Source organism: Cynocephalus volans, chromosome 3 (genome assembly GCF_027409185.1).
Source record: "Cynocephalus volans isolate mCynVol1 chromosome 3, mCynVol1.pri, whole genome shotgun sequence".
Taxonomy (NCBI): domain Eukaryota; kingdom Metazoa; phylum Chordata; class Mammalia; order Dermoptera; family Cynocephalidae; genus Cynocephalus; species Cynocephalus volans.
Genome location: NC_084462.1, coordinates 7,055,596 through 7,081,885, shown reverse-complemented (window position 1 = coordinate 7,081,885; position 26,290 = coordinate 7,055,596). Strand labels below are relative to the sequence as shown.

The following is a 26,290-nucleotide window of genomic DNA, read 5'->3' as shown; positions in this document are numbered from 1 at the left end:
CAACACCAAGTCGAGGGTTAAGATCCCCTTACCTGTCACCTTTAAAAAAAAAAAAAAAAAAAAAACCTTTGTGGAAAAATGAATGAAAAAGTGAATGAATGCCTACGTCCATCCCTGGTCTCTGCCTTTCTGCATCTCTTCTCTTTATCTTTCTGCCTCTTTATATAGAGCATACATATAGTTTGTAGATATAACTATATATTCATGTGTTTTGGGCCCCTCTCCAGGAGTTGGGCTGGGCTGGGCTGGGCTGGGAGTCCCTCCCTCCCCTCCCCCCGCCCCACATGCACACAGCAAAACATTAAAAATAAAAATCTCAAAACTGCAAAAAACACCACGGCCCTCCCCCCTCCCCCTAAATCCCACAAAAAAATAAAACACAGCGTTCCCTCACGATGGTCTCCTCCCTTCTTCCCCCTCCACCGTAGGGTGAGGGGAAGCGCACCCCCACGACCCAGGGTTGGGGCGTGGGGGTGCGGGGGGAAGGCCAAGCAGTCTCCAGCGCGCTCACGGGGAAGAGCGGGGGCGCCACCGACCCCCGGCAGCCAGCCTCGTTGCACGCGCGCCCGCGCACGCGCCCCGGACACGCCCCCTTGGCTCCCCCGCCGCGCCCCTACACGGGCGTGGTTTTCCTGTTGAGCGTGTTGGTGTTGGAGGCGGCGGCCTCCTTGGCCAGGGTCCCGGGAGCGGGCGCGGCGGGCGCGGGCGGCGCGGGCGCGGGCGCGGCGGGCGGCCCGGTGACCGTGACCGTCACGCCACCGCCAGCCTCCTTGGGGAAGGCGTTGTGCAGCGTGAGGAAGCCGGACGCCCCCCCGCGGTCCCGCTCGGCGCCCGCCCCGCTGCCGCCGCCCCCGGCGCCCCCAGCCGAGCCGCCGTACGCCCCGGCGGCGCCGCCACCGCCGCCGGCCCCAGCCAGCCCGGCGGCCACGCTGCCCTTGGACGGGTCGCGGCTGAGCGTGTACATGGAGATGTCCGTGGAGGCGAAGCCCGGGCCCCCCGGGCCGCCGGGAGACGCGTCCCGCGACGGCGACGGCTCGCTGGAGCGGGAGCTAGAGCGGGAGCGGCGGCGGTAGCGGAAGCGGTAACTGGGCAGACGGAGGATGGCCGAGGGGCCGCTCCCGCCACTGCCGCCCGCGCCCCCGCCGGCCTTGAGCAGGTCCGAGCGAGACTGGCAGTGCGCCTCGCGGCTGCGTTCGATGTAGATGTTGACGGCCAGCACGCCGATCACCTCGGCCAGGATGAACGACAGCCCGCCGAAGTAGAAGGACCAGCCGTACGAGTAGTGGTTTTTCTTCTCCTCGTCCCGCTTCGGGCCCGGCTCGCCCGCGTTGGCCGAGATGTACACGATCACGCCGATGATGTTGCTCAGGCCTGGCGGGAACGGTCAGATGGGAGCCCCGAGGCCGCCCCGGCCCCGCCCCTCCCCCTCCCCGCGGTCCGGTACTGCCTCCCCCCCCACTGGTCTAAACCCCACCCCCAGGTGTTCTAGGCTCCTCCCCAGTGGGCCACACCCCCTGACCCTCCTGCCCTCCACCCCTGCCCTGGATGGGCCAAGTCCCACTCAAGGTGCTATAAACTCCTTGCTCGCTGGACCGGGCCCTGCCCTGGCTGGTCTAAAATTTGCCCCAAACTTGGTAGAGCGCGGTGTCATAACACCAAGGTCAAGGGCTCGGATGCCCTCACCCACCAGCCGCCAAACAAAACGAAACAAAAAATAAAATCTGCCCCACATCGTCTAGGGCCCACCCCTCCGTTGATCTAAACTCCACCCCCAGTTGGTCCAGGCCCCGTCCCCAGATAATCTAGGCTCTGCATCCCGGATGGGCTAAGCCCCACCCCTAGCTAGCCCAGGTCCCCACTCTGCTGGACGAAACACAGCCCTGGCTGGTCTACTCTCTACCCTAGGTGGTCTGGAACACCCTCCCGCAGTGGTCCAGACCCGGCCCTGGTTGACCCAAACCCCGCCCTAGATGGTCCAAACTCTTCCCCAGCTAGTCCACGCCCCACCCCCAGATGCTCTGAACCTCACCCCCAGGTAGTCCAGGCCCAGCACTTGCTGGTCTAAAATCACCCTTGATGAGATGGTCCCAACCAGGGTTTCCAGGCCTGCCCTAGTTGGTCTAACTTCACCCTTAATATTATAAACCTGGATTTTCCCCTGGCCCCCTACCTCTGCTTGTTTGAACTGTTAATGATGTAATCCCACTCTGACTGTCTAGGCCCTCCCATTACTGATCGAAATTCTCCCTTCATGATATAATCCCAGCCTGACTATCTATTCTAGGCCCTCCCGGGCCGCTCTAAAATTTGCCTTTATTAGAAAATTGTCTCCCCCTCTACTCTAGGCCCCATCTCCAGGTTGCCAAACCACGCCCCCTGAGGGTCTAGGCCAGGCTTCTCCCCCTGTCCCAGGTCTAACTAGCGCCGCCTTTCAGGTCCTCCAAGCCCCGCCCCCTACAGATCTAGACCCATCACCAAAGAACACCCTGCTCTTTAAATATGCTAAATCTTGGGCTAGCTCGTGGCTCACTCGGGAGAGTGTGGTGTTGATAACACCAAGGCCACGGGTTCGGATCCTACAGAGGGATGGCCGGTTGGCTCACTGGCTGAGCGTGGTGCTCACAACACCAAGCCAAGGGTTGAGATCCCCTTACTGGTAATCTCTTAATAAATAAATAAATATGCTAAATCCTCCTCCCTTCTCATCTGTATTCCACCGTTTCAAAGAAGCTCTGCCCCCTGGAATTTTCCAACACTACTCATTTAGGATAGAAAGGAAGTCTAACCCCTTAATAGTTTGCCTCTTGAGTCTTCCAGTCCTTGCTCTCTAGGCCCTAGATGTTGAGATGGCCAGTCCCTGATTCTGGCCTTGGTCCAGCCTCGTGAATCAGCCAGATTGACGCTCTGAGCCTTTAATGGTATAACCTCTCCCCCTGTGAATTTTCCAGGTATTGCACCTTCTTTTCTAGCCTCTCCTCCTCAAAATGGCAACGGACCCAGGCCCACTCTGTCTCCTAGACCATCCCCTTTAGTTTCCAGTTCCTGGGCCCGGATGGTTTCCGAGGCCAAGCCCTTTCCTGGAACCACCAGGGTCTACGAGGTCCCGCCCCTTTAAACAGACCGGCTCCTCCCCATCGCCTCCAAACCATCTCCCTCTCCTGGCTCCTCCCCGCAATGCTCAGCCCTCCTCCCTATCCGAAAGACTCCGATTCTGTCACACGGTCGCACCCCCTTGCCCAAACTCCTCCCCTCTGTCTCCAGGAACACGGAATTTGGAACCTAAGCGTCCGGAATCCTTGATTAAGCGCCAGACACCTGTCTGTACTGGTTCACTTCGGAAAACTACACCGACCTTACCCAGCGGGTGGCGACGGAGATTAGGAAGAGCCTAGGAAGGCTTGGGCCCCACGGGGCGCTCGGGGCAGGGTAGCTTTGCAGACGCGCGCGCGCGCGCGCACACACACACACACTTTGCAGACACACACACACACACTTTGCAGACACACACACACACACACACACACACGTGCAGACACACACACACACACGTGCGCGCGCGCGCGCAGGTGCACCGCCCGGGTCCGCCGCCCCCTCCCTCTGCCTCTCACCTGCTGCAACGAACAGGATTCCTGCGCCCAGAATGATGTTCCTCTTGGACTTGTAGACGCGGGAGGCTGCCACGCACACGCCCCCGAGCAGCAGCAGGATGGCGCTAAGGATGGGGAAGATGCTGGAGGCCCGGACAACTCCTGCGGGGGTGGAAGGAAATAAAAGGGGGGGGGGCGTTCAGACGCGGCCGCCTGCGACCCCGGTGCGCTGCGCCTCCTGCCTGCTTTGGTCTCCGTTTCTCTCGCTAGTTCTCTAACTCTCCTTCTCTGTGTTGTTATTTTATTATTTTGCCCCATTCTCTCTGCTGTTTTTAAAATTTCTGTTTCTCGACCTGATTTTCTCTCCCTCTTTTTCTTCGTCTTTTTCGCTCTTCCTCGGTCTATTTTTCTCTCTCCTGGCATATTTTCCCCCTCTATTTCTCTCAATCACTCTCACTATTTTTCTCTCAACTTATCTACTGATCCTCTCCCTTTCTCTCCTTTTCTTTTTCGCCCTGCCCTTCCCTTCCTCTCTTCTGCGAATCTTTTTTTCTTTCCCGAGCCCTCTTGCTGGCAAATCTGTTACTACCTCTCCACCTCTCCCCTCTGTCTCCCTCCTCCCCGTCCCTTTTCTGCCTGAATTCATCTGTCTTTCTGGGTTTTTCTTCTCTCTTTTCTTCTTCTTCCTGCCTCTGTCTCTCCCTCCCTTTTCTGCCTGACTTAACCTATTTCTGAGTTTCCTTTTCTTCTTTTTCGTATTCTCCTCCCCCCCCCCTTTTCTGCGTGACTTCATCCATCTTTCTCCCTCTTTCCTCTCATCCCCCTCCCCTTTATGTCTGGCTTCTTCTCTCTCTCTGGGTCGTTCTCTTTCTCCCTCCCCCCTTATCTCTCCTTTCTCTCTCTTTCATATCTCTCTCTTTCTCCCTTCGTGTCTCTCTCTCTCTGCAGTCCTTTCCACCCACCCCTAAAACGCCAGGCACCCAGATCTTGCCAGGTAAACCTGGCTGAAGTCGCAACCAATCATAACTCAGGATTTGCCGCGTTCTCTGGGTAGTTACCAATCGCAACACAGGCTTCCCCCGCCAGCTCCCGAGAGTGGCCAGTCCCCGCCGCAGATTGCCCCACAGCCCAGGGCGCAGTGGCCAATCCCAGCCCGGGAAACTACAACCAGTCACAGCCCAGAGTTACCGCGAATGCCAAAGAGACTAAGGCGGCCAATCAGCGCCCAGGATCCCCCCTCAGCCCGCCCCAAGGTGAAAGGAGAGGGGCGGGAGAGAGACCACTGGGCCAATCTGGAACCAGAGGATCTCAGCATCTGAACTTGGATTGGCTGGGAGGCGAACCTCTGCGTGTCGATCCAAGTGCCCCAGTCCCTCCTCCGGCCCCTTTCACGCCCTCCAGGCCTGGCAGGACCCCCGAGTCTGTCCCGGGCCCCCACGTACGGAGCAGATACTCCGCGCTGTCATGGTCGTAGTCCGTGTCCTCCGGGAAATGATTGATCTTGACGCAGACGCCTCTTTTCAACCCTGGAGGTGGGGTGGGGACGGGGGAGTGGGGGTGAGGACTTCAGGGCTGGGGGCGGGGCACCCCCCTTCCCCAAACCCCTTCATTCTCTGGGCTGATTGGGAGATAGAAAGTCTTAGCTCCAGAGCCTGTCTCGTGGTGTGAGATAAACTTTCAACTCTGTGGACTCAGTTTCCTCACCTGTTTAAGAAAGAAAGAAATGAAAGAAAGATAAAGAGAGAGAGGGAGGGAGAAAGGAGGAAGGGAGAAAGGAAGGAAGGAACCTATAAGGCCACAAAGACCTTTACACTGTAACCTGGACTGAGTCACCCAACTTCTCTGGGCTTCGGTTTCCCCCTCCAAAAGAAGGAGGGTGTTGGTTTCAATAATGTCAAGGCGACCTTCTAACTCTAAATGTTTGAGAAGTCTAAAAATGTGTGGTAACACAAAAGTGGGGCTACGGATGGCGATGAGGACTACATTTCCCATGAGACCATGTGAAGTCTTAAGTTCAATTGAGAGGGGAGAACAGCCCTAGTGAATGATGGGAATTGTAGTCTCTTCAGTCCTGAGTCTAAAGAGCAATTCCTAGTGTCTCCTTGCGGAACCTGGAATCCTCCGGAGAGAGGAGTTGAAGCAAGCAGAGGCGTGTGAGGGGGAGAAGTATACCTCTAGAAGTCATGCAGTCTCACCCCCTTGCATCCTGGAATCCCCTCTTGGGTTCCTCATTCTCATACCCTTTGGGGACCTATCTTCTCATCTGTGGGGACAGTTTCTGTTCTACTATCTCTAGCACATAGCTGGAGAAAATGAATATAAATATAAATACGAGTATAAATATAAGTATTTAAAATATTTAGTTTCCTCAACTCTCCAATCTCCCTCCAACCTCCAGGCCTTTGCCTATGCTGTGGAACGTTCTGCTCACATACTTTGCTGATGTAATACCTACCCTGCCGTGGACATTAAGGGCACCTCCTTGAGTAATGTTTCCCTAGACACACACACACACACAGAGACATTTATCCCACCAAAGCTGCATCAGTTACTCCCTGTGCTGCCCCCTTTAAAACATGCATCAAGTTGATTTATAATCTTTTTCATCCTCAAGAAGCTGGGAGTTCCTAGAGAGAAAGGGCACAGAGTGTGATTCCTCTGTGTGTCCTTAGCATTTCCTGGCACTGGGCCTAGCACACAGGAGGCCTCAAGAAATGAGTATTGAAAAAAAAAAAAGTAGTGGGTGTTGAATGAATGAATAGGTGAATGAATGTAAGGATGACAGAAGGGGAGATCAGAGGCAGACTGTGACAAGCACAGGAAAACAGGGAAAGGAATAGAGATAAAGGAAAGAATTGGGAAGAATGAATATAAGACAGTGAGTAATACCAGTAAGAGTTAACATTAAGTGCTTCTTAGGTAGATTAACTCATTTCATACTCCCAAGAGTCCCATGAAACAGATGATGTTGTCAGTGTCTTATGGTGGCCAAATGGTAGGTATTGGAGCCACATGGCTTCAATAGGAAGCCTGACCCCACCACTTCCTTATTCTATGACCTTGTTGGCATTATATAGGCCAACTAGCTTCAGTTCTCTCACCGATAAAAAATGGAAAAATAGGACCTACCTTATGGGGTTGAGGTGAGGTTTGGATTCAGGTAAAAAGATTTAGCATTTTGCCTGGAGCACAATTAAGTTCTTAGTTGATAGCAGTTGATATATTATACCCATTGTCCAGATGTGGAAACTGAGGCATAGAAAGGGTTCGTCATTTCACAGCTGATGGGTGGTAGAAGCAGAACTCAAACACACAGCAAAATAAAAATTCAAACACACACAACTGGAATGTAAACATCTGGGCTGTTCACCACTGTATTCCCAGCATCTGGAACAATGCCTAGCACACAGTAAATGCTTAATAAATATTTTTAATGAGAGAATGATTGAATGGGCCAACAAGCACATGAAAAGATGCTCAACACCACTAATCAGTAGGAAAATGCAACTGAACCACAATGAGATACCGTCTTGTACTCATTAGCATGGCTACTATAAAAAATGAAAAATAAAAAAAATAAGATAAGTATTGGCAAGGAGGTGCAGAAATTGAAACCCTTGTGCACTGTTAGTAGAAATATAAAATGGTGCAGTGGCTATGGAAAGAAGTATGGAGGTTTCTTAAAAACTAGAAATAGAGGGCATGAAAATCAAGTACAATGTATTTTGAGAAGTAAGATAAAATAAAATTAAATTTAAAAAATTAAAAATAGAATTATCATATGATCTAGCAATTTCATTTCTGGGTATATACAACAGAACTGAAAGCAGGAACTTATGTTCATAGTAACATTATTCACAATAGCCAAAAGGTTGAAACAAACCAAATGCCCATCAAATGATGAATGGGTAAAAAAAATGTGACATATACATACAATGGAATATTACTCAGCTTCAAAAAGAAAGAGGATTATGACACATGCTATAATATAGATGAACCTCGAGGACATTACACTAAATGAAATAAGCCAGTAAAAAGGACAAATATGGTATGATTCCAATTATATCAGGTACCTGAAGTAGTCAAATTCATAAAGAAAGAAAAGAAAATGGTGGTTGCCGGCAACTGGAGGAAGAGGGAATGCAGAATTGTTTAATAGGTACAAAGTTTTGGCTTTGCAAGATGAGAAGAATTCTGGAGATTGGCTGCAAAACAATGTAAAAGTACTTAATATTACTCAACACTTTAAAAATGATTAAGATAGTAAATTCATGTTATATATATTTTACCGTAATTTTAAAAAATGAATGAATGAATGAATATATGACTCCCAAGTGCAAACTCTTACCCATCAGCACATCCATCATGATGTGGTAGGTAAGATTGTGGGTTCAAGTTGAGCATGTAAAGGACATGGCACACAGAATATCTCAACAGATTAGTGTTGACAGTAATAATGATAACTAGCTTACTGAGAACTAACCATGCACCAGGCACTGCTCCAAGTATTTGACAGGCAGTTAATTAAATCACTCAGTAGTTAGGACAAACCCTAGGAGGTAGGCAGTGACAGTATTCCTGTTTTACAAATGAAGAAACTGAGGCATAGAGAATTGAAGTAGTTGCCTAGTCCCACGTGGATGGCAAGTCATGGGGAGAAGATTCAAGCACAGCTTGGTTTAGGAGGTTGGTAGGGTGGCTCCAGTGGTTACAGAGCATGGGTTCTGGAATCAAACTCTCTGCACTCACATCCCTGTGCTGCCACTTCCGAACTGTGTGGATTTTGGAACCCAAAGGTTCCTGAGCCTCTACTTCCTCATTGGTAAAATGAAGATGATCGTATGACTTTACAGAGTTTCGGTGAGATTTCAATGAACGTTAAGCACGAATACGTGGTAGTTATGCCAAATGCCTCTTTCTATAATCTGACCTGATTGTGCTAGGAGGTTTTTAGGTACAAGGATGGCAGTGACATGGCCGTGAGTCTCCCCCAGGTCCTTCCTAGTGCAGAACTGGGTAGGCGAGGGTTAAGGGGCAAGGTTGCTGTGGTAGGACACATGGAGAAACCAGTTCTAACAGGCTCTGCCCCTCACATGCTTGGGTGGCCCAGGCTGAGTCACCTCCCCTTTCTGGCCATGGGCTTTCTGCTCTGACAATCTAGAGAGATAATAATACCTTCCCCCTTGGTGCAATTGTGAGGATTCAGTGGGATAATAAGGCAGGCAAACGGCTTAGCACAGGGGCTTTATGTAGTTGACACTAATAAATGGGGCTGTGGGTCCAAATCTTGAGTCCTGAGAGGACCTGGGAGTGTATCTGAGATTCCTAAAGAGGGAGCTTGAGCTGCGCTGTCTAGTGCAGACGTCACCAGCCCACCAATGGCTCCTGAGCTCTTAAAACATGGCAATTGCGATGTGGTGTAAGGGTAAAATATGCACTGGGTTTCAGACTCAGTGTAAAAAAAGAAAAGGAGAGAACATACATTTTGTTGATAATTTTTTATAGATTACTTGTTTAAGTGAAAATATTTGGGCTATGGTGGGTTAAATAAAATATATTATTAACATTAAGTTCACCTGTTTCTTTTTATTTGCTATAATGTAGCTACTAGAAAAATTTTAAATATATATGCAGCTCCTGTTACATTTCTATTGGACAGTGCTGGGCTGAAGGCTGGGACATCTGGGTTATGGAAAAGGAACTTAGGGCTTGGTCACCTGAATTCCTAATAATAACATTAAAAAGAACAAGAACAATAGTAATAGCAACAACAACAAAATATAAACTATATAACCTAACCCTTATTTTGTGCCACTTAGCCTTTTAATTGCTTTACGCTTATTAACTCATCAAATCCTTCCCTGACCCTGTGAGTTGTGGGCTATTATGATCCTTATTTCCCTGATGATGCAAAGGAGGCACAGAAAGATTAAATATATGGCCAAGGTCATCCTGCTGTAGGTGGCGAACAGAAGGTAAACCAAATTGGTCTTGTTCTCAGAGTTTGTCTCAATCATTACATTCTACTGCATCTCTCAGAGAGACACTCCAAAAACAGATAGAGGTTGAGCCCAAGAATTCCCAGGGACACAGTGACTTCTGGAGGCAATGACTCAGAGGGTCCCGTTTCTACACTCCTGGATCCCCGATGGGCTGGAAGCTGTTGGATTTGTTGCTTTGTTCTCCTAGGAAACAAAACAGACCTGGATTCAAATGCAGACCCTACTTCATATTAGTTGTGTGACCTTGGGCAAGTCACTTCACTTCTCTGAGACTTCACTTCCTCTTCTAGAAGATGGGAGTAATAATTGTATCTATTTTGCAGGGCCACTGTTAGTATTCAGTGACAAATGAATGACAATTATAGCAACAATAAAGTCAGCCTTCACTGACCCCCTCTTTGAAACACTAACTTCCTTTGGCTTCTGGGATAGCCACTTACCTGGTTTTCCCCAAGTCTCTGTGGCCACTCCTTTCTCAACTCCCTTTGCTGGCTTCTTGTCATCTCCCTCACATTTTCACAATGTAGCTTCAGCCGTTCAACTACTTTGTTTCTGTCTCTTCTCATTCTCTAAGCCCCCTCATCCATCCATGTGCTGATGACCCTCAAAATTGTATCTCCAGCCTGGACTCTTTCCTGAACTCTAGCCTTATATATCACATCTCTAACAGTCTAGATCAGGGGTCAGCAAACTATAGCTCACAGGCCAAATTCAGCAAAGAATGGGTTTTACATTTATTTTTCTTTCTTTTTTTTTTTGCAGCTGGCCTGTGGGGGGATCCAAACTCTCGACCTTGGTGTTATAACATCACACTGTAACCAAGTGAGCTAACCAGCCAGCCCATTTTAAATATTTCACATTTTTTTAAAAATAAAAAAATGACTGGTAAGGGGATCTTAACCCTTGACTTGCTGTTTTCAGCACCACACTCTCCCAAGTGAGCCATGGGCTGGCCTGACATATTTTACATTTTTTAAATGATCCAGAAAATATCAAAAAGGAAGATTTTACGGCACGTGAAACTCAAATTTCAGTGTCCATAAATGAAGTTTAATCGGAACACAACCACTCTCACTCACATATTGTCTCTGATTATTTTCAGGAATAATTGTGACAGAGACTGTATGCTCCACAAAGCCTAAAATATTTCCTGTATGGTACTTTATAGACCCTTCACTATGCTGACCCCGTCCTAGATGTTATCTCTTAATAGGCATCTTAAGTTTAACATGTCCAAAACTGAGCTGTGATATCTGTCCTTAAAAACAAATTAGAGGACTGGCTGGGTAAGCCAGTTGATTAGAGTGAGATGTTGTACCACAAAGGTGGAGGGTTTGGATCCTCGTACCGGCCAGCCACCAATCAATCAATCAATCAAAAGACAGAAGAAAATAAAAGAAATAAATAAAATACCTGCTGTTCCACTTTATGAATGGCTCTCCCGTTCTCAGGTGCTCAGGTCAAAACCTTAGAGTGGTGATTCTCAACTAGGGGTAATTTTATCACCCATGGGACAGTTGACAACGTCTAGAGACAATTTACAATTTTGGTTATCACAACGGGGTAGTGCTGCTGGCATCTAGTGGGTAGAGTCCAAGAATGCTGTTGAACATACCACAATGCACAGGACAGCTTCCCGCTGACCGGCCCACATGGAATTATCAGACTGTCCTAAAATGTCAACAGTGCTGAAATTGAGAAATCCTGCTTTAGAGACACCCCTGACTCTTCTCTCTCATATCCCACCACTGCTCCATCAGCAATTCCCACCTGTGGTAGCTTTAGAATATACTACGAATTCAAACCACTTCCCAAACTCTACTGCTGCCAGCCTAGACAAGCCACCTCCTGTTTTCCCTTTTGCCTTCCCTTTAGTTATTTCTCAACACAGCAGCAAGAGCCATCCTGTTAAAATTTGTCAGCTCATGTGACTCCTCTGCTCAAGAACCTCCAATGGCTCCCATCTTAGAGTAAACAGCGAAGCCTTTTCTGGGACTGGGACCCCGTTACCTCATTGACTGCACCTCCTACTACATTCTCCCCCTGCTCACTCTGCCCCAGCCACACTGGCCTCCCACTGGTGATCAAGCACACAGGCACACTTCCACCTCGAGGCCTTTGCATGTGCCGTTTCCACAGCCTGAAGTACTTTCCTCCAGATGTCCACATGCCTCCATCTCTCCCTTCCTTCAGACCTTCACTCAAATGTCACCTGCTCAGTGAAGCTTTTCCTAACCTCCTTATCTGCACACACATACCCCCAACGCATCCATCCCTTCCCTGCTCCTTTTCCTTCTTAGCACTCAGTTCCATCTAACACCCTAGATGTTTTATTTATTTATCTCTATTATTATCTCTCTCTCCCACTAGAATATAAAATATATAAACAACAGAAATTTTCATCTGGTTTTGTTGTTGTTGTTTTTGTTGTTTTCCACTTCTGTAGCCCCAGAATCAAGAACAGTGCCTGGCACATAGCATAAACGCAATAAGAAAAAAAAAAAAAAAAAAACCGCAATAAGAACTGGTTGTTCAATGAATGAATAAATGAATGAATGGTATACTTAATACATGCCACACACTGTCCTACGGGTTTCATGATGCAAGCCCCACACTTGGCTTTGGACCTGGTGCTCGGTCAGACCAGCGAATGGACATGAACTCAGACATCCAAAGGAGAAAGGAAGTAACGTAACCAGAGAAGTGGGTGGGATGTGAGGCGATAGGGAATGGAGATGACAGTGGGGAAATGGCGACCCCCACTTGATCTGAAAAAGCAGCTGCTACTCAGATTCAGCCAATTGTGGTTAGTGCAGACACAAGCCTGTTTTGTTGGAGCTTCTGATAGCTCAAAAGATGCCGGAAATCAGATCTTCAATGTGAAGTCTCCCCATTTTTAAATGCTGGCAACTGATTCAGATTTTGGTTTCAGTTTTAAACACTTCACAAGCCAGACCGAATGGATCTGCAAACCCCATCCATCGGACCTGAGTTCTTCTCTGCTCTCACAGCTGGGTGACTGTGGGTGAATGCTTAACCTCTCTGAGTCTCAGTTTCCTCATCCCTGATGGGAAGGTGGCACCCACCTCATAGGATTAAATGAGACAATTAGCATTATTCCTGGCTTGTTATGAGTGCTCATCAAGACAGAGGAGGAAGGGACAGAAGAAAAGAGGGAAAGGACTGGCCGTTTGTTTAGTTGGTTAGAACACAGCCTTGTAACACCAAGGTCGAGGGTTCGGATCCCCATACTGGCCACCAAAAAGAAAAAGAAAACAGAAAAAAGGAGAGAAACAAAAAAGAGAAGCAAAGGTATTTCAATCTTTTAGTGCCAAAGGAGCAACTTTGGGATTGCTAGTCCCATTCCTTCGTGTTGTAGAGGATGGCTGTGAGGCTTAGGGAGGTGGAAAAACGGCTGTCATGGCTGGGGGGAAGGATGGACAGATGAACAGTGGGATTGGCATCCAGGACTCTTGCTTCTGAGCTCAGCACTTCCATGATGTGCACGAAACAAATATTGAGGCTAAGAGTGGGAAAAAGAAGGAGGCGGGGGGTGGGTGGAGGTGGGGGGGAAAGGGGCAGAAGTCTTGGAAAAGTAGGGGAGACCGGAAGCAGAGGGATCTAGGTAGGAAAGGGACTGTGAGTGGGGCCATGAGAGAGAAGACTTAGAGTCAAAAAATGAGGCATCGAAGGAGAAAGAAGTAGAAGAAGACGTGAGTAGAGGGCAGCTGAAGTACAGTCATCTAAAAGAAAAAGGAGGGAAAGGACCAGGACGGGAGGGTGGGAGAAATCCTGATGGGAGATGAGAGGGGGGTGGTCACTGATGGGAAGAGACAGAGATCTGGAGGAGGAAAAGTGACAGGAGAGAAAAGAGCACAGGTTCGTGACTTACGTTTAGATAAGGCATAAAGTTTGGGGGGAGCCACAGAACCAAAGAGAAGAGGAAAGAGATGGAGAAGAGGAGGAAGGGGCCATGATGGGGGACAAGAGAAGCAGGGGAATTCAGTGACGGGGGACAATGTCGGGAGAGAGGAGATGCACCGGGGCATGAAGGAGATGAGATGGGCCGGCAGCTTTACAGGAGGAGCAGGAGCAAGATAAACGACGAGAGAGAAAGAGCAAAGACAGAGGGAGCCCTAAGATGAGCAAGGCCAGGCCTGGAGAGAGGGGATGGGAAGAAATGCAACAGGGGCCGGAGGGGGAGGCCGTGAAAGAAGGAAAGACAGGAGAAGGGGGCGCGGAGGGATGAGCTGGGGGGCGCAGACGGGGTGCACCGCGGCAGGGGAGCTCTGGGTGTGGAGCGGCGTCGAAAGGAAGGGACAGAGGTTCAGGGGCGACGGGACTGAGGAATGACACGCAGCAGGAGCACCTCGGGCCGAGACGGGGGCACCGACGGCGGCCGCAGGAGACAGGGCGACTGGGGACAGGGGAGCTCCGAGTCTGCAGGGCCGTCCCGCGTCCTACCTTCCAGGCAGCAGATCCTCCAGAGGCCCGAGTGCGTGAGGCCGCCGGGGTCCTTCTTCTCCGAGGAGCCGGCGGCGCCGCGGTGCGCGGGCGCGTCGTCGCCGGCGGTGAGGTTGGTGGTGTTGCAGATGAGGGCGCGCGTGTACAGCCAGTAGTCGGTGCTGATGGCGATGGTCATGAGGCCGAAGGCGGCGAAGGCGCCCACCGTGGTCAGCAGCACCTGCACGCCCTTCTCGCACCACAGACCCCTCTCTTCGTTCCAGCGCTTCAGCGACTCCAGTTTGACCACGGGCAGCCGGGGGGCCGTGGGCCACCACCGGGGCAGCGGGGGCGGGGCCGTGCCGGCGGCTGGGGGGGGTCACAGCGCAGCCAGAAGCAGGGGGGCCCGGGGCCAGAGGGGTCGGGGCGGGGGCGGCCAGGAGGAGGTGGCGGCGGGGGAGGGGTCAGAGGGCGGCCATGGTCGCCAGCTGGGGGAGGGCAGGGAGTGAGACCACGGGTCAGACCGGAAGGCACACGTGCGGCCCCCGCCCCGCCCCCACCCGCCCCTCCCCCACCCCCGCCCCGCCCCCCCAACTGCGCTTCTGTGCAAGAAACTCCTTCCGCTCCGGTCACCACCGCTTCCCTCTCTCTGAGAGAATCTGTCTCAACTATCGTCCTCTGCCCGAGAAAATCGTCCCACTAGTTCTACTTGGAGAAGTCGCCCAACCACCCCTCACACTGGCAGGACACACCCCTCGTCCCCTCTGTCTCCTCTCCTGTGGGTGCTACTGTCTTCATCGCTTGGGAGGTCATCCCGCACCCTAACTCACCCCCTCTGCTTTCCCCTCCCAAGGGTTTCTCAGCACCACACTCCCCCCCCCACTTTTTTTTTTTTTTTTTTTAAAGATGACCGGTCAGGGGATCTTAACCCTTGACTTGGTGGTGTCAGCACCACGCTCAGCCAGTGAGCCACCGGCCATCCGTATATGGGATCCGAACCCGAGGCCTTGGTGTTATCAGCACCGCACTCTCCCGAGGGAGCCACGGGCCGGCCCTCCGTTTCTCATTTCTAACAAGACCCCACCCATTACCGCTTTTCTCTCATACGTCTTCCCCACTCTTCTCTTCACCTCCTAGGACTTCTACTCGAGAAAAGCCTGTCCCTTTCTCCCCAACTTTGCCTTCAGCATCCACGACTTAGGATTCCCCTGCTGCCCGCCGCCTCCGTCCCCAATACCATCCCTTCCACTGCTTCTCCTTTGGAGAAATGACCTTCATGAACTCTTCCTGTGTGTTTTTGTTATTCAACAACTCCGACTTTTCTTCTACAATTTCCTCTACTTAGGAAAAATAAATCTCTCAATCTCTCCTAGCTTAAAAAATCTTTTCAATTGACCCTTACAATTTGCACAACTCAGAATAACTGTATCACCCCACAGTCTCCTCTGAACGGGAACTTCTTTCTCCACTCAGTCCCCTGTCTCAGGTCATAGGTTTGCAACCTCCAATAGACCTTGAAATTGCCAGAAGACCTTTAAATATTCTGACCCTTAAGTCCCACCTAAGAAATTCCAGCTTTATTAATCTGGGGTATGGCCTGAGCACCTAGGTTTTTAAAAACTTCTTTTTGTGTGTGTGGGGGGGGTGGGGTGGGGGGATTCTAATATGCAAGCAACCTTAGACCCACTGGTTTGGAAGAATGTCCCCCTTGCCCATCACGTTCCCTCTAACAGCCACCACTGTCTTCCCACAGAATGTTCATTCCCCCCACCCCACCCCTACCATGTCTTTGACTCAAGGAAAACCCTCCACTCTTTCCCTTACTTAAAAAAAGTCTTCCAAATCTAGCCCCCGCTCTTTCTACAACTTAAACAAACTCATCATAACCATCACTTTCTCCTCCATTAAGAAAAATTTCCTCCATGAGTTCCACAGCATTTCTACTCACAAGAATCGCTTCCTCCAGACCCCAAATTTTTCTCCACTCAGAAATATCCCAGTCTCTGACCTGTACTTCTCTGCTGTCCAAGAAATCCCCGCACTCTGCCTGGCATCCCCACCCCACCCCATTCCTTGGCACTTTCACCATCTCTCACTGCCCTCAAATTCTCTCTTTATAGCCATCCTCATCTTCTTCACTCAGGGTGCCCCCAACTCTATATCTCCCCAACCCACTTGGAACCCCACTCTCTCTTCAACTTACAGGAAACTGTCCCCCTCAACTTCTCTGACATCATGAAGAATCCCCTTCACTCTTGCCCACTCCCTTCACCCACTATAGCTCCCAGAATCTCCTCTACCCAGGAAAATCCCCTCCACAGGGTCCCGATGGCTTCCCTTCTTTGGAACAACCCCCAGTCCTCCCCCTCCCCACGACTTCACCTGTGCAGGAACAGACACTGTAGTCCCCAACTTCTTCCAAATTTAAAAAGATCCCCCCAATAAACTGCACCCCTAAGAAAAATTTGATTCACAAGACTACAACTTTCTTCTCAATGAGGAGTAATTTGCCACTCTGCGCCCCTCTCCCCAAATGTCTGTTCATTTCTCTCTTCCATATTATCCCCACCTCCATGCCCCCAGCCCTGCCTTTCCCATCCTACCCCAACACTCCTCCTGGGCACATATCCTTTGCCTGCTTCTGCCACTCTTTCCTACACTTCCTCCCCAAGCCCCCTATAGTTAAGATCCAAGAAGCCTTAGTAGAGGGGGAGGAAAAAACACAAAACCTGGGTCCCAGTACAGGGTGACCTTGGCCTCCCAGTTTCTTCCCTGTTTCCACACCACACCCCCCCCCCATCAGCTGGCCCCAGAGCAGGTCTGCCTCAATGAGGGGCTCCTGAAAAAGGTTGTCAATGGGGGGGGGGGTGTCTCCATGGCAACTGGGCCTAGTGCCCCACACACTCTGTTCCCTGCCCCACCTCAGCTCCCACCTGCCCACACATTGCCCCTTCCTCGGGCCACAGGCCACCGTTCATCAGCGCACAGGATGCTGGCACCCCCCCAGCCTCCCTCTCCTCAGTATTGCCCCTTCCTCCCCTTTCTCTCCAGATGTGGAGTTTCCTCTCTTCTTCATCTCTCGGCCTCTTCTCCCTATATCTGTGCCCCTCATCACCAGCATTGCCACCTCCACGGTCTTAACAAATTTCTGCTTCCACCCGGGGTTGAGCCCATGACCCTGGGACATACCCGTTCCCCTGCTGGGCCCCCTGTAACCCGGGATAAGAGGGGAAGGGAAGGAGGGAAATTCTCCATCAAAAAAAGATTTGAAAATCTTTTCATTTTGTCAATTTGGGGGACTATCTATTTGGCTTTAGGGACTCTCCGTTCAGTCCAACTGTCAGCGGCTGCGAAGGAGGAGGGAGAAGGGGACCCCCGTTCTAAAGCTGCCGGATGTGAGAGGGGGTCACATCCCCTCTTCCTCTGAAGGAAACCAGCTCCTTTCTCTAGAACTGGGGGAGTCACAGAACCTTAATTCTACATCCACCCACCTCCGATTAATAAAAAGATCTGTCTCACCTCTGTGAACGATAGGTCAACTCTCCGGTGCACTGGGGAGGGGAGGTCCAGCCCCCCCGGCGGCACCCCCCCCACAAAAACCCTTTTGGTTCCCAATTCTTGATGCTTCCCCCTCCCCCAGCAGTGAGGGACCCAGGCGTCCGAGCTGGTTGGGGGGTGGAGATGAGGAGGCCTGTGGGGAAGGGGGGTGTTGAGGTGAAGGGGGGAGCTGAGGGGCAGCTCTGAGCTTGGGTCCCAAGGGAGTGAGGGTCGGGATAAAAAAAAAAAAAAAAAGGTGAGGAGACAATTTGGTTCCCGTGTCGCTGGGTAAAGTGCGGAGCTGGAGGACGAGAGAGGGAGGGAGGAGAGGGGGAGGGGAGCTGCTGAGGGATGGGGGAGCCACGGGGAGGAGATGGGTGGGGGAAGGGAGATGAAGGGGGCAGGGTCCGGGTGGCAGCACGAAGCTGGGTGAGAAGACAGAGATCCAGAGAAGGAGACAGAGGGACAGAAAGAGACAAGGAGGAAAAGAAAGAGAGAGACCCAAAGACTAGGCAACAGAAATGGGGGAGGGAGAAATTTGGGGGAGGCAGTGACTGGAGGCAGAAGGAAGTTGGAGAGAGACACACACAGAGAGAGAAATATCCAGAGAGAGAAGAGGACAGGGACAGAGACCCGAAGAGAGAGACCAAGAGATGGGGCAGTGATGGGGTGGGGTAGGGGAGGATTGGGGCGAGGGAGGGGACGTAGGGGTCAGGATCTGGGGAACAGAAGGAAAGAAGGGAGAGGGAGAGAGTCATCCAGAGAGGGGGGGAAGGAGAGACAGACAGAAAGAGAGAGACTGAGAGGATGGGAGGAGGAGAGAGGGGGAAGAGGGAAAGAAACAGAGGAAGGGGGAAGGGAGAGAAAACGGGGATGGGGCAAGGTCTGGGTAGAGAGAAGGATGTTTTAGAGAGAGAAGAAGATGCACAGAGAGAAAGAGAGAGAACAAGATAGTAAATGAGGGAAATGTAGGGGAGAAGGGTCTGAGTGGCAGAAGGTAACTGGAGACAGAAAGGCAGGTGCAGAAGGAAAGAGAGAGACCCAAAGAGAGAGACAGATGGAGAGAAACTGAGACTGGGAGAGAGAGAGACCCAGAGAGCCAGAGACAGACGTAGAGACTGAGGAGGCACCAGAGGGAAGCCCGAGAAAAATAATGGAGAGGGACCAGGCTCAGATGCATTAAGGAGGTCAGAGATAAAGGATACCCCTGCCTCCCCACCCCCCCGCATCCCCAGCCCCAGATCCCTACCCCCACCCCCATTCCAAAGCCACCACCCCCACCCCCACTAGCCTCCATCTCTCTTCAGCTTCGCTTGCCGCCGCCACCGCCTCTTCCTGTCGTCATAGCAACAGGATCCAGGCGCCCAGCCAAGGCTGGCAGCGGCGACCGGAAATGAGGGGAGGGCCTTTTAAAAAGGACCCCAGGAATGCTATTCTTTCCCAAAATCCAAGGGAAAGCTCTACTTCCCAGGGTCTTCCCACCACCACCCCCTTCAAGTGGCAAGAGCAAAGATCGCCACCAAATGCAATTATATTAAATTTACAAGGATAGCAAACCTTTTGAGTTTTGCCAATAATGTTTTTTTTTTTTTCTTCTTACTCTCTACCCACCTCTAGCTCAAATCTGATGGGAACAAGAGGTAAAGTTAAGATTGTCCCAAGATGGGGAAGGGGTTGGGAAGGAAAGTAGGACTTGAAAATCTTGGGTGGAAATAATACTTGAAGAAACCCATCTGGGATTGGGTGGGAGGGCTATGTAACAATTTTGAGAAGAATGGATTTGTCAGTTCTAGAACTAGCCGGTGAGTAGGGGGTGGGACAACTTGAGTTGGAAAACCTGAGAGTCAGAAAGTTTGGTCTTGGGTCCGAATCTTAGAGACGCCCCTTTAACCAATATGTGACCTTGGGTAAAACACATTCTATCTTCTAAACTTAGTTGTTGTCGCTTATAAAGGAGAAAAAAACTGCCTCTGATTAAATGAAAACATTGATGAAAAAAGGTCTGTTCATATTGCTCTAGGCAAGCAGCTTTTTCAGGACTGTGTCCTCATGCAAATATTATAAAAATCTAAGAGCTAGCCAAGACCGATCATTGCCTTGGGATAGGCAGTTTACATGCTTTATTATCCCATGGGATTCTTACAGAAACCTTCTGATGTGAGCATGATGTTTCCATATTACAGATGAGCAAACTGAGACTCTGAGATGCATAGTCATTTGCCCAAGATCACCCAGGGGGATAGAAGGCAGAGCGAGGAATGGAGTAGCCTCTTTGCAGGGAGTTTCAAAGATAGGTGAACTTTACAGAGTTATTTAACTTTATTGGGCCTGCTCCCTCCTCCTGGGAGGTGGCAGAAGAAAGGAATAACCTGTGTTCCCCTCACATGTATTTACCTAGAGTTTGCTCATGCCCTTTCCTTGGAGGAGCCATATCTCTCTGTACCCAGCATCTCAGATTTCTACTGGAATTGGTTTACATCCGTTTACTTAATTCTCACTATGCCTCATGGGGGAAAGGAGTTGAGAGAAGCATTCTGACACCCCTGGCTAAGAAGCAAAAAAACTCAGTCCCCAAGAGAGGGGGCCTGGGATTCATTCGTTTGAGAAATAATTGTTCATCCTCTGCTGTTTTGCCAGGGAGAGAGAAAGAGCAGCAAACACTAACGATAACTGACATAAATTGAGGCTTAACATTACAGACTCAAAGTGGCTTGTAGGCATCGGTTCGGTCTTCAAAAGAAGCAGGTCTGTTTATTAGCCCCCATTTTAAAGATGCAAAAACTGAGGCTGAAAGAGGTAAGCACATCATACAGCTTGGAAGTGGTACTGGTGGAAATCAAAGTCAAGGGGAGAATTATTGTATCCTAAACAGAAAAACTGAAAATTAACAACAAAAACAGATATCTTCAAATGGTGGAAACAATTTTGGAGATAAAATAAGCCAGAGTTTCTCAGCTTCAGCACTATTAATATTTGGGCTGGATAATTCTTTTTTGGCAGAAGGAGGAGAACTGGCTGGTAAGGGGATCTGAACCCTTGACCTTGGTGTTATCAACATCATGCTGTAACCAAGTGAACTCACCAGCTAGCCCTTGGCTGGATAATTCTCTGTTGCAGGGGCAGCCCTGTGCATTGTAGGGTGTTGAGCTGCATTCCTGGGCTCCACCCACTAAAAGCCAGCAACATAAGCAACCCCACCCCCACCCCAGTTGTGACAACCCAAAATATCTCCAGACATTGCCCAATGTCCTCTGAAGGGGGGCAAAATCACCGCTGGTTGAGAGCCATTAAAGTAGGTTAATTAGCAACTGGAAGAAACATACTTTATTTTCATTTTAAATTAAAATATATTTTCTAATCAAATCAATATATGCCCATGGTTTCCAAAAAAAAAAAAAAAAGAAGAAGAATCAAACAATACCCAAGGGATTATAATAAAAATAATACAGCATGTTCCATTCTGAATCCTGTTCCTTATTGGAAAAGGCTTTTAACGTTTTTATTCTTCTCTTACTTGCCTTGATGTCCCTAAATAATAGTTATCTTCTGGCTGTATCAACACTATACATTATCTATAGACTTTTTTCTGATAGGTAATGATCTAATTCATGTAGATCTGACCTTCCCCCCACCCCTTCCTCCTCATGTAAGTATTTTTAGTTCTTCTATTGGTTGATTTTGTGACACTAAGTGATACATGATTACATCATGATTTCTTATTTCAACAACTGAAAAGAGTGTATTTCTTCTTTTCTTTAACAGCTTTATTGAGATCAAATTCACATTCTATACAATTCACCCACCTAAAGTGTATAATTCAATGGTTTTTAATTACATAGAGTTGTGTAATCATCAGCTTTAGGTCAATTTTAGAATATTTTCATTAGCTCAAGGAGATACCATGCACCCCTTAGCCATTACTCCCAATCTCCTCACCCACTCCCAGCCCTAGGCAATCACTAATGTTCTATCTGAATAGATTTCCCTATTCTAGCATTTCATAGAAGTGGGACCATACAACATGTGGTTCTTTGAGTCTGGCTTCTTTCACTTAGCATAATGTCTTCAAGGATCATTCGTATTGTAGTATATGTCAGTACTTCATTCCTTTTTATGGTTGAATAATATTCCACAGTTAATATACCGCTTTTTCTTTCCCTCTTTCTTTTTTTTTGGAAGCTGGCCTGTATGAGGATCTGAACCCTTTACCTTGGTGTTACAAGGTCACACTCTAACCAACTGAGCTAACTGGCCAGCCCCGTGTTTATCATTCATCTATTGATGGACATGTAAGTTGTTTCCACATTTTGGCTATTATGAGTAATACTATTGTGAGCATTTGTGTGCATATATTTTCATATCTTTTGAGCATATATCTAGAGGTGAAATTGCTGGATCATATATATGTTTATTCTTTTAAGGAGTGAGATACAATCTCCTGACTCTTTTTTTAAGATAGAAATATTGAACCCACTGATCACCCCTTTCAGCTCATGAAAGGACCCTTCAGAAGGGGTGTCACAGAAAATAAAAATTATGGGCTCTTCTAGATCTCATTCTTCCATTTACTCATGTATTCATCTCACATCAGCCAAGGCCTCCCCTGGGTTGACCCAGAGACCTAGAGACTGTAGACTCAGAGATCTAACTTGGCTAAGCCCCTTCCATTCAGAATATCTTCCACCCTCACTTCCACCTGTGGTAGGCAGAATTCTAAAATGACCCCCAGGATTTCCATCCCCTGGTGTACATATCTGGTAGAATCCCCTCCCCTGAGTGTGGGCAAGGCCTGTGAATAGGATGAAATATCACTCCGATGATTAGGTTACAGTAGACTTGAAGTCAATCAAAAAAGAGATTATTCTGGGTGGGCCTGACCTAATTAGGTGATCTCTCAAAAGAGAGTCAAGAAGTCAAAAAGATTCAAAGCAAAAGAGATTCTCCTAATGTTCTTGAAGAAGCAAACTGCCACATTCTAGAGAGGGCCATGTGGAGGAGACCTGAGCATAGCAACTGCCAATAAGAGAAAAGGGAACTCAATCTTACAACTAGAGCTTGGAAAACAGACCTCTCCCTCGTTGAACCTCTAGATGAACATGCAGCCAGCCAACATCTTGATTTCAGCCTTTGTGAGACCCTGACCAGAAGACTCAGTTACACTGTGCTGGACTCCTAATCCATGAAAACTGTGAAATAATAAATGCATGTTGTTTTGAGACATTGAGTTTGTGGTAATTTTTTACACAGCAATAGGTGACTAATAAAGCCTGTAAATCACATTGTACTGTAAAGGCCACACAGAAGCTGCTCATCAGTGTTGCATTACTCCCTCCTCAACGCCTCTCTCTCCCTCACTTCTGACAACCAGTCTGTCCCGTGTGCAAACCCCTCTTCTTCCTGGATCCCTTTTATGTCCATTCCCTCCTCTCTGTCTTGCTTCTGCTTGGACTGTGCCACCCACCCACACCACTGGTCTTCCTCCAGTCTAATTTCTACATGGCCCCTAAAGGCTCTTTCTAATACTCAGAACTGACCCTGTTCCTCATCTGCTTAATATTCTCCTCTGGCTCCCTATTGCTCTAAGGAAAAAATCTAAGCTCCTTACAAATTGCTCTTTGCCAAGAGCACCAGCCTCATCTTATACCCTGCCCAATGCTGCTTCCTGCAAACTGCAGTCCTTTTCTCTGCCATGCCCAGCTCCTTCATGCTTTGGGGGTTTCCTGTGTGGCTTCCTTGCGTGGAATCCCCTTCTATCTTTCAGCCATATGACAAACCCTCTATCTACACTTGAAGTCTCAAGTATAATGCTTCTTCCTCCAGGAAGCCTTCCCTGACCTCTCAAGCCTGCATCAGGGGCTATCTCTGTACTTCCATCATGTCCTCTACTGCCTCCATTAGAGTACAGTCTCCTCACACTGTAATTGGCATAGGTGTGTCTTTCTTCCCCACCACAGTGGGAGCTGTCCAATGACAGACACAGGTCTGATTCACTCTGGTGCCCTCCACAACCCAGCTCAACCCTGATAGACCTCGGTCCACAGATGCTGAATGAATGAATTAGGGAATGAATGAACCAATGAATGAAAGAATCAGGGAATAAGTAGATACATATTCTAGGGTTCCTTCCTACCCTTTAGCAGCCAATTTCAAACTCATGTCCCTATCCAACCCCTCTCCCCGCCTTATATCCTGAGTGTGTGTTTTTTCCCAGGTGCTTGAGTGTTTCTCATCAACAACAGCTGGGGCCTTTGTGTTTTCTGAAGAGGAACAGAGTGTTGGTGGCATGTCTTCCTGCTGTACCCGGAAGAGATGATCAGCTTTTCTAAAATGCCCTCATTCAGGGTGAAGTGGAAATATTCCAGCTCTCAGGAGTCAGGTGGCCTGAGTTCCAATTCCTGCTTTTCTTTGTCTCCCCGAGGAACCCAGAGCCACACACTTATTCTGTCAGCACCTTTCTCTTCCCCTCTAAGAGGGGTGGGGGTGGGGTGAGGAAATGCAGTAAGTGATCTCCTGGAATGGAATGTTCTAGGACTGATTCAAAATCACACATCCAAGGAATTCTGGCAGAGCTTTTGAGATGTCAGTGAAGACCCTGAAATTATGTGTCAAATTTGTGAATGTGAATTTTTTTTTTCCAGAAGTTCCTAGCTTTTATCTGATTCACAAAGGGGCCCCTAATCCCCTACAAGTTAAGAATCCCTGCTTATAAAATGATCTAGCAAAATCTCATTTGTCAGTGTTATAATACCAAGGTCAAGGGTTTGGATCCCTGTACCGGCCAGCAGCGAAAAACAAGACCCAAACAAAACTCATTTGTTTTAACAAAAATAAAGGTAAATAAAGGAGACAGAAAGGCAGGGGAGACTATGTAAGGGCATGGATAATGTCTAGAGCAAGTTTTCTCAATCGTGGCACTAGTCGGATCTTAGACCAGATGATTCTTTGCTGGGAGGGGGTCGTCCTGTGCATTTTGGGATGTTTGCAGCATCCCACTAGATGTCAGTAGCACCATCTCCCTGCCCCCCAGTTGTGACAGCCATGGACATTGCTAAATGTAACCTGGGGATAAAATCACCTCCAGTGACCACTGGCCTGGAAGAAGAAAGTAACAGTAGTTACCTCTGGGATGTGAGACTGGAATTGAGAAGAAGCAAAGAGGAAAGTTGCTTTCTTCTTTATACCCTTCTCTGCTGCTTAAGTTTTAAAATTGTGACTAAGTATTAAATGTATAATAAAAAAATGAGCTTACTGTTAAAAGAAATCACTTCCATTCAATGGACCACTACACAGCCCTTAAAAGAATGAGGTGAATCTCTTCATTGGATATATTGCCTCCGTGTACACAGCAGATTTTCTGAGTCATGGCACTAGTCACGTCCTCAAACCTCTGGTCTCAGTACCCCTCTATACAGTTAAAAATTGTAGGGGACAGCAAAGAGCTTTTTTTTATGTGTGTTATGTCTATCAATATTTCACATATTTGAAATTCAAAATGAGAAAAAATTTAAAATATGTATTTATTGAAGTAAAATAATAAATTCATTTCATGTTGACATAAGCAACTTATTCTAATGAAAAATAACAAGAGTTTCCAAAACAAAAAAATATATAGTGGTATTGGTTTATATTTTTGAAAATCTATCCCTATTTGGCCTAATAGAAGAAAGTTGGGGTTTTATATCTGTTTCCACATTCAGCCTATTATGTTCTTATTTGCTGTGAAGCCTCCAGAAGTCTCCAGACTCTATAGACGCATGACAGAATGAGTGAAAAAGGAAAATATCTTAGTATTGTTATAAAAATGGTTTTGACCTTGTAGACCTTAAACAGGTCCCAGAGATTCCCAGGGTCCCTGGGCCACACTTTGAGAACCACTGGTGTGTAGCATTGTTCTGTAAATGAAATACGGTGCAGAGCAGTGTGTAAAAAATTGTCACAAATGAACAGATAGACAAATGATACTAAATGGGCTCCATAATATACTGTCAGTTGAAATTGGAAGGTAGAGAACTACGTGCATTCTATAACAAATGTGTAAAATAAACATGTATACGCTACATATTCACCTGTGGGTGGATTTAAACACATGCATTTATGTTTGAATATGCATAGAGTATTACTAAAATTGTACATTAAAAGCTAATAATAACTTGAGGAGAGGAAGCATTTTTTTTTTTTTTTTAAAGATGATGGGTAAGGGGATCTTAACCCTTGATTTGGTGTTGTCAGCACCACACTCTCCCAAATGAGCCATGGGCTGGCCCTAAGAGGAAGGATTTCTGAATGTTAGGACTTCCTGACTTTATACATATATACATATATGTATTCTTTTTTTTTTTTTTTTTTGGAGGCTGGCTGGTAAGGGGATCTGAACCCTTGACCTTGGTGTTACTAACACCACACCTTAACCAAGTAAAACAACTGGCCAGCCCCTGACTTACTTTAGACAGATAAAAATGGAAATTTTCACAGTATTACTTTCAAACAAAAAACAAATCTTTAGCTATAGGATTCCATTCCATTTTCAAAATTTAAAGAACAAATTAAACAAAAGAAAAACTAGCTTAATTTTTTTAAAAAGAGCATAAGCTTTAGGATTTTAGGTTGTTACATTCCAGATAAAGTCAGCAAATACCCAGCACTTGAGTCACCACAGCCCATCCTGCAGGCATGGCAGACAGGACCAGTCGATGGGGACATTCTTTCCCACTGAGCAGATGT

At 48.2% G+C, this 26,290-nt stretch overlaps 1 protein-coding gene across 1 annotated transcript; it reads right to left on the bottom strand.

The window, feature by feature from the left end:
* Nucleotides 1-613: 613 nt before the first annotated feature.
* On the bottom strand, nt 614-14,327 carry CACNG8 (calcium voltage-gated channel auxiliary subunit gamma 8). Its single transcript, XM_063091825.1, has 4 exons — nt 14,054-14,327; nt 5,030-5,113; nt 3,609-3,749; nt 614-1,371 (listed from the first exon to the last, which is right to left on the bottom strand). The coding sequence occupies exons 1-4, from the start codon at nt 14,229-14,231 to the stop codon at nt 614-616; spliced, it is 1,161 nt and encodes a 386-aa protein (XP_062947895.1). The 5' UTR covers nt 14,232-14,327.
* Between the last annotated feature and the right edge of the window lie 11,963 nt (nt 14,328-26,290).